Source organism: Pipistrellus kuhlii, unplaced genomic scaffold, assembly GCF_014108245.1.
Source record: "Pipistrellus kuhlii isolate mPipKuh1 unplaced genomic scaffold, mPipKuh1.p scaffold_m20_p_7, whole genome shotgun sequence".
Lineage (NCBI taxonomy): Eukaryota > Metazoa > Chordata > Mammalia > Chiroptera > Vespertilionidae > Pipistrellus > Pipistrellus kuhlii.
In genome coordinates this window covers 44,277,777-44,286,021 of record NW_023425573.1, presented here as the reverse complement: position 1 = coordinate 44,286,021, position 8,245 = coordinate 44,277,777, and the positions used below count along the sequence as shown (strand labels likewise).

General features: G+C 34.9%; 1 protein-coding gene across 1 annotated transcript in view; it reads right to left on the bottom strand.

The window, feature by feature from the left end:
• Positions 1-1,680: 1,680 nt before the first annotated feature.
• COBLL1 (cordon-bleu WH2 repeat protein like 1) overlaps positions 1,681-8,245 on the bottom strand; it is a 140,624-nt gene continuing 134,059 nt past the window's right edge. The window contains exon 16 of the mRNA XM_045575640.1: positions 1,681-2,988. Within this exon, the coding sequence (XP_045431596.1) occupies positions 2,902-2,988 (87 nt within the window). The 3' untranslated portion in view covers positions 1,681-2,901. The remainder of the gene's footprint in view (positions 2,989-8,245) is intronic.

The following is an 8,245-nucleotide window of genomic DNA, read 5'->3' as shown; positions in this document are numbered from 1 at the left end:
ATGTAATTTGACCCAACCTCCACTATGCCACCAACCAATCAGGAGTGATAAGCAAATTAATCCAACAAAGATGGCAGTTAATTTGCATACACAGACATGGAGTTACAGAGGTAAAACACTTGCATCATCGCCATGGTGATGATACAGGCATTCTGCCTCATCCCTGGTCTCTCAGGGCCCCTGGGCAGCATGGGAAGGCAGGACCAGAGTGGGTAGAGGCTGCTATGGGGTCAGAGGAGAAAAGGACTGGGCTGGAGTGGAAAGGCAGTGCCGGCAGCCAGGGAAAGGAAAGCCCATTCTAGCACGAATCTTCTAGTGCTACTATAAAGAAGAAGGAACTTTTACCATTTGCAATAGCATAGATGGATTATGCTAAGTGAAATAAGCCAGTTAGAGAAAGATCAGTATCACATGATCCCACTCATGTATGGAATATAATAAACAACATAAACTGATGAACAAAATAGATCCAGAGACAAGTAACTGAACAGACCTTCCAACCTCAGAGAGAAGGCAGGGTTAAGAGGGTGGTTAGAGATCAACCAAAGGACCTGTATGCATGCATATTAGCATAACCAATGGACACAGACACTGGGGTGGTGGGGGCTTTCCTTGGAAAGAGACAGTGGCTGAGGAGGGGTTTAATTGGTGAAAAAGGAGACATACGTAATACTTTAACCAATAAAAAATTATCCAAAACAACAACAACAACAACACAGCACCTCTGTCCATGGAAATTTTTGTCATCTCTAATTACAAGTCACTTTTTATTTCAAGTCATTTATGAAAGGCAGAGGAGTGTAAAAATGATGACCATGATTCCTAGCTCTTTTTGTATTTGTCTCTGCCGGTAGTAGGCAGAAAATGAATCAGCACGAGACAAATAATTCTATCAACTGGAACTCTTAGTTTCAAGTACAGTTGACCCTTGAATACATGGGTTTGAACTGCCAGTCCATTTATACCTAGACTTAAAAAAAACAAAAAACACACATACAGTACTATAAATGTATTTTCTCATCCTTACGGTTTGTATAATTTTATTTGCATTTTTTCGTAAGAATCCTATAAAACAATTAATGTGTAAATGGCCATCATGCCCTCACACTGTAACAGCTCAGGCACTCAACACTGGGGAGAGAGAAAAGGGGACCAGCCAGGCTGTGGCCCAGGGGGAAGCTGTCCACCCATGGTTTCCTGTGGCTGTGACAGGCTCAGGCAAAGCCGGCCTGGGTTCTGGGTATCTATGGCCGGCTAGAGGAAAATATATTTGTTTATAGTTTTGAGAAAGGGATCCAAATTTATTATTTTTTCCAAGTGGAAAATCAAATATATAAGCATAATTTTTTAAAAATTCACTCTTTCCCCTATTGGTTTATAATGATGCCACTTAAGTTTTTATTATGAAGGTCTCTCCAAGTGTGACTCAAAAAAATAGTAGCATTTAACACTCAACCTGCACTTGCCCGGTGTCTAAAACTATGCTAAGCATTTTACCTTCTCTGATCATGCATTTAAGTTGTAATGCCTGGGCTTTCATGTAGATCAGGGAACCCTAATAAATGGTAGGTATTACCTTACTTGTTTGTTTACTGGTTAATAGAAATGTGTTCATCAGGTGAGGTACACAAATAGGCTGGTTGACACAAACTGCATTTAAAAAAAAAAAAAAAGCATCCCAACAGTATAACTTGCTTTTATTCAACAGGGGGGAAAATCAACACATTTTCCAAAGAGGCAGGTATCTCAGTAGCTTTAGGAAAAACTAATATAACATCAGCTTGTTTGACAAAGCTTTTAAAATAAGTGAGCAATTAAATTCTTAAAGTAGGAACAGAATATTAACAAGGTCTAGATTCCAGGAAACTTGGAAGCAAATACTTAGGCACTGTGTTGCTTAACAGTTTTAGCTTTAATGTAAATATCAATATATATTATTATTTAGAATATTTGCATCTGAACTACATAACGGCTTTATTTTTTCATTTTACTTTAATTAAAACCAAGATTTCTGAAACCTCCAAGTAGTCTTTATAAAGTTTTCCAATATGGACATAAACTAACTCATTTTCCTCTCTACATATTATATGTGAAATAACTATCACAATAAATCATTTTCACGGGAAGATTTTTAAGGCTTCTGGCACATAGAATGTGTAATATCTGTGTGACAATAACATAATTATATACAGAAAATATTTAAAATTTACCTTGTGCAATTTAAGTTCTAAAGATTAAAAAAAACCAATGTTTTATGGTAATAAAATATTAAAATATAATGTACTCCCCATAAATTTGACACTGATTTTGTAATTACACAAAGAACACACAAGAGTTGTACACTAAATGATTCATCACTGCAATTAACCGTTGAACTGTGTATAGTTATTGAATATCGTTTGTCTTCTAGATCATACTTTCAGCACACAATAGGCTTTAATATAACTTACAAACATTTGCAATTAAACTGTGACACTGAGGCAGCCAATGTCAGTTCTAGGTTTGCCTAGTTATTCACGTATCATACAAACATGTCTATGACTCTTGCTTTACCCTTTTGTCTAAGTCACATTGCAGAGAATGTGTCAACAAGTAAGTGGAACAAAAACCAACAACAACATGACTATTTCTCATTTGAAAAAAAATGAAGTCATTAACACCTCGTCTTAAAGTTCTAAAGTAGCATATTCAGCTCTTAAGGCAAAAAAGGTAAAAAATATTATTATAAATTATAAATTCTGATAATTCTTCTTTTGGCATTGAAAGCCACAGTATAAATTCTTAGACTTCCGTAGATAATATATTAGTGTACATCTGAATATATATTTGCCAACATTCCCCAGTAGAATGAAGTTGCTCTATGAAGTGGAGGAGGTGAAGAGCAATATGGCGGGGCAACCTTTAATGGCTGTCCTGGGCATCAAGGGACATGGAGTGACTGAGTCTTGACTTCCCGTTCATAGATATTGTATTTGATGGAACAGTAACCTAAGAGAAAGAAACACACTTTATGACCGTCAATTTAAAATGGGACAGCTGTCTAATTTTCAACAATTACTACATTTGACGTCTGTTTAATTGTAAATACTACCATTTATTATGCAATCAATGACAAATAATCAAGAATAAATGTTCACTCTACCATGAAATTAAAAATGAAAGGGTTGTTATTCCCACAACAAATTTGACCATCTTATTATTTAACAGATTGCCAAATCAACTCAAAAGAACAAGAGCAAAAACAGACTGCAGGCCAAGCTGTTAAAGATCATTGTTAGCTAGATTAATTCTGGCTCTTCAAAAGTGCCTTGGAGAATGTAGAAAAATTAAGGGAATGCCACAAAGCAATGAATTTTACAATTTTTGTATAGATGGTACACAGTAATTTGAAGTTTCCCTCACAAGTATCCCTTACTTATGGTGGGGGGAGGGGAAGAGCTTTGGTTTTTAAAATGCTTTCTTAAAAAGTGCTAACAAGTCAAATTTATGACTGTTATGCTAAAACAGTTGCTGAATAAAAAGATTTTTTTTATAAATAAACTCATAAGTTCCAAAATTGTATGCCAAAGTTTTTTACTTATAAAGTGTAAGTGAATGAAAAACACTATAACAAGAATTTACTAAATAATCTGAAATTCCAATATTATTTAGAAAAATGTAAACAAATATCATCTGGATTTTATATAGTAAATAGGTACTCTAGTTTGAAATACATAAAATATTATCGTATTTTGAGAAACATAGTTTATCTCTAGATTATAAGTTGACTAGTTTAGATTCATAACCAAACATTATCATCTTCTCACAAGAGATTTGAAGTACAAAAGACCACTGATTCTGCTCAGCAACAAAATAAGTTAGTGAAAGGGGAAATAAAATTGGAAAATTTAGTTTGAGTTTGGTTTTCTTATATTTCCTTGGTTGCCGTCACTAAGCAAAGACTGATCATCTAAACTAGTCAATTGTCTTGACTCTCATGAATCAGGGTGGAGTAGAATGGTTGACATTAACCACCCGAAGTACAATAGCTAAGAGGAAAAGTTGCACCAGCGGAAGAAAAACTCATCAGTACCCTGTTTAGTATTCATGTAGGATTTCTTTTCAAGAAGAGCCAACAAACAACACACAGGTAACGACTTGTCATTATGAAACCTTGATCCAAAAAGTCTCTGTGTGTAAAAGTTATTCTTCTAATTTTTGTTCACAAAATTCTTTGTAAAGTACAGGAGAGAAATTTGTTTTAAGCATTTAAAAAAATCATACTGATGGCTCCAGATGTTTGCAAGTAGCAGGTGTCGTCATTGTACTACTATTGTATTAGTGAAAAACTAGAATCCAGGTAAATGTCCACCAATAAAGAGCAATGAAGCTTATACTTATTCACAAATACTATGTAGTATTAAAAGAATAACATATAACATGTGTCATATATATATATATGTGTGTGTATACATATATATACACACACATATGAATATATATATTTATATATGTATATATTAAGTTGGAAAGCTTCAAATAGATATGTTTTTTAATATTTTATAGAAGATTTTATTTTTATAAAAAATTAAATATGTTTACATACTACAAATGTGGTAGGACAGGTTATACTGTAATCTATCTATATAGAGCTTTTACTTTGGGGAAGGAAACTTGTATTTTGTTTATTATTTAAAAATATATTGCCAAAACCAGTTTGGCTCAGTGGATAGAGCGTTGGCCTGCAGACTGAAAGATCCCAGCTTCGATTCTAGTCAAGGGCATGTATGTTGGTTGCAGGCACATCCCTAGTAGGGAGTGTGTAAGAGGCAGCTGATCGATGATTCTCTCACATGGATGTTTCTAACTCTCTATCCCTCTCTCTTCCTCTCTGTAAAAAATCAATAAAGTATATTTTTTAAAAAATGTGTTTACTGAACTGTCAAACATGAGAAGACATCATTAAATTCTGTTCTATAAATTCTGTGGCGTCAGAGACCTTTTTTGTTTTAATACTACTTTATACTCATGTTTGTTTTAGTGCCTGGCATAGAATAAAACAATGAATATTTCTTGAATGGAATATGGTAACTTTTTACAAGCATTTATTAAGTAAAAAAAATATTGCTTAACTTTTGAGCAATGAACACACGACACTTATAATAAAGATATTTTTAAAGTAACATTTAAGAGTTAACTGATTAGTATGTGCTAGTTGATTGACTACCCTTAAAGTTTAAAAAATTTTAAGGAATATTTACATAGCTTTCTTATTCCCATAAAGAGAGTTAACTGTGAAACTGTCATTTATTTTTACTTGAAAAAATATAAGAAAAACCCACTTGAAACCCCTGATAGTTCAAATTCAAACTAAGGAAATATGAGTCAAAAGCAAACCAATGGAACATACAAAACAAGCCAGCATGATTCTGGATGAATTTTCCAGTTTTTTTTCTTCGCTCCAGATTTCTATCTTGTCAAAGATAAGTTTTACTTATATTCTGAAGAAATACTTAGTATCAAGTAATAAGCCTTATTTGTCCATTTATTTTCAGATTTTATGTTTACAACCCTATTTTCTACCTGGAATCGTATAATAAATTTTAGTATTTCAAGCACTGTCAGGATCTGAAAGCGGCCAAATAAGTTCTGGTGTCAGCTCAAGTCAATAATAATGAATTACCTAATCTGTTTTATTTTCTGAAAACAATCTGCTGATTGATTTATAAACTGAATATCAAACACATTTTATAAAATACTGAGCTAGAATTATTAATGCTGCATCTAAAGAAACATTTCTGTAGCTGCATGGGGGTCGAGTGGGAATAAGGCAAAAACCTTAAGAAACAGGGGGAGGGGGGAAACGTAGCATGCTCATGACCACATTTTCACTAGAGCAATCAACGAGATAATTGTTCTAATGTGAACCAACTATTATAATGAAGGTTAATTGCTTGGTATGAACCAGAGCCATAAGGCAGGTTGGTACCTGGAGTCAAGCAACATTTGGGTGCCAAAAGAAAGGCAACCCTGAGCCAACTTTCTGATGAACAATCTGAGCCTACTGTCAAAATCACCAGAGACTGTATTTGGCACTAGAACTGTTGCTCTATTTAAAAATGTCAGAATTTAAAACAAACCGGAGAAACGTCTCATACAGGACAGAAATATGGGACTAAGCAAATACCACAAGAAATTAGAGCCTTCTTTAAAGTGCTCACTTTAACCAGCTTTGGAAAAAAAAAATTTTTTTAAATAGAATACATTTACAGAAAAGTGCAATGAATTTAAACAACCCAATGGGAACAAGCACAGACACGTATATATCCCACCACCCAGGTCAAGAGAGAGAATACCGCCACCTCCCTGCTAACCCTATCTTTACTTAACATTCTGACATTTTATTCATCATGGATTTCGCATTAATTTGGACATTTGAAAAGTACTGCTTTAAGATAATATTCATCTTTACTACTTGGCTTTTTGGTTTCCTCTTAAATTGCGTGCCTGTGCTCCATTGAGCTCCTTGGCTTTCCCTCTGAAGTAACCACTATCAGGACTTTTATAATTACTTCCTTGCCTTTAAAAATAATTGCCACCTACCATGTATCACTAAAGAATATAATTTGGTGTTGCCTGCTGTCAAACTTTACAAATTTCATATGTATCAATACTATTGTATTTTGCTGTATTTTGTCTAATTATTGCTATATGATAGTTTGTGCTTTGAATATACTACTTATAATACTATTTTTGGATAGTAAGGCTCTATTTCTTGGAAGCTTTTACAAACAATATCCCATGAATATTCTTATATGAGAATCCTGGTACACACATAGTTTTAGCCTATATAACTAGACATGATCGTGAAGTGGAAGCTGATTGTGAAGAGTAGATACTGTGAACTTTACTAGACCTGGTGGTGTCCATTCTAGGTAGAATAAAATGGATTATGTAAGACAAGACACTTTCATTAAACAAAACTTAGGAGCTGGTGTTAGGTAGAGCTACCCATAACCTCCTACTGAGACAGATAAAATTTAGGCTCAATAGAACTTAAAGTAATGAGTTATAAACAAGAGACAATTATAGAGAGTATCATCATTTTGGGCCTGATCCCTCTGTTGATTCACATCCAGCTCATTCTGGAAGCAATGAGAGTTTTGTATGTGAAGAGACTGCCAAATCAGAGCCCATAACACACCAAGCTAACAGCTGCTTGGCTGTGCAATTCCGTTGAGCGAAAAGGCATCTCTACCTTCATGCACTGTTTTCTACAGTCAGTTCATTGAATCTGATTAATAGATCCACTGGCTTAGTGGAAACACCCTGCAATTATCTCCCGTGCAGTTACTTGGCTCTCCTGCGGGCCTGATGTATCGCCGTTTCTCAGTCCCAGGCAGTGAACACCCAGAAGGCAGCGGCTTCATTTGACTCATTTTTGTCTTCCAAGTAGCAAGTACAATGTTTGACACCTATGTGCTTAAAACATGCTTGTAATATTTATTGCATCGAGAAGGCTTTGGACTTGGAAATTATATATTTGAAACACATCCTTCTTTACCAGATAAAAATGAAAAAAAATTGTCATAAATGAGAATGTGCGATTTAATAGGGGCATATGTCCCCACAAAATTCAAATGTCATCGGGTGAACTATAAATTTTAATCTGTAAAGCTCTACCACATTTTTGCTGTGTGGCACCTAAATTCAGCCTACGAACACTCTAAAAAAAATAAAAAATAAATTCCACCTTAATTCCTTGATTTATTCCTTCATGTTTCTCCACTCCTGACAGCACACAACATTTTGCCTTGTCTCCATGCGTGCCCAGATGGGAGCACCAAGCCCTCCAGCCGAATGGCTGTCACTCACAGCTCCTCTGAAACACATGCTAAGGATGGCCAGAGGAGGCAAGGCCTGCCAAGGAGGCGTGCCCAAGATTTCTTCCCTTTTCTTTCCTTCTTCGCAGCATTCCTGGTGCTTTGCAGATTTCATTCCTATTGAGCTCAGTGTTTTACTCAATAAGTCTCTTAATCTTCTCTAAGTAGCTTCTAAAATGATTAAAGAAGGGATTTACAAAATAAAATGCCTAGAGTCAGTGGAATAATGAATTTTTTTTCTTGTTTTTGGGTGTTGAGAAATTTGCAATCAAGACAATTAAAGAGAGACTAAGAAAGACATTTAGGGAGGCTATAGCCTCTGGGAAGTCCAAGCTAGGCTTTAGGCTCCTCCATATCCTTTTTAAAAATACACACACACACAC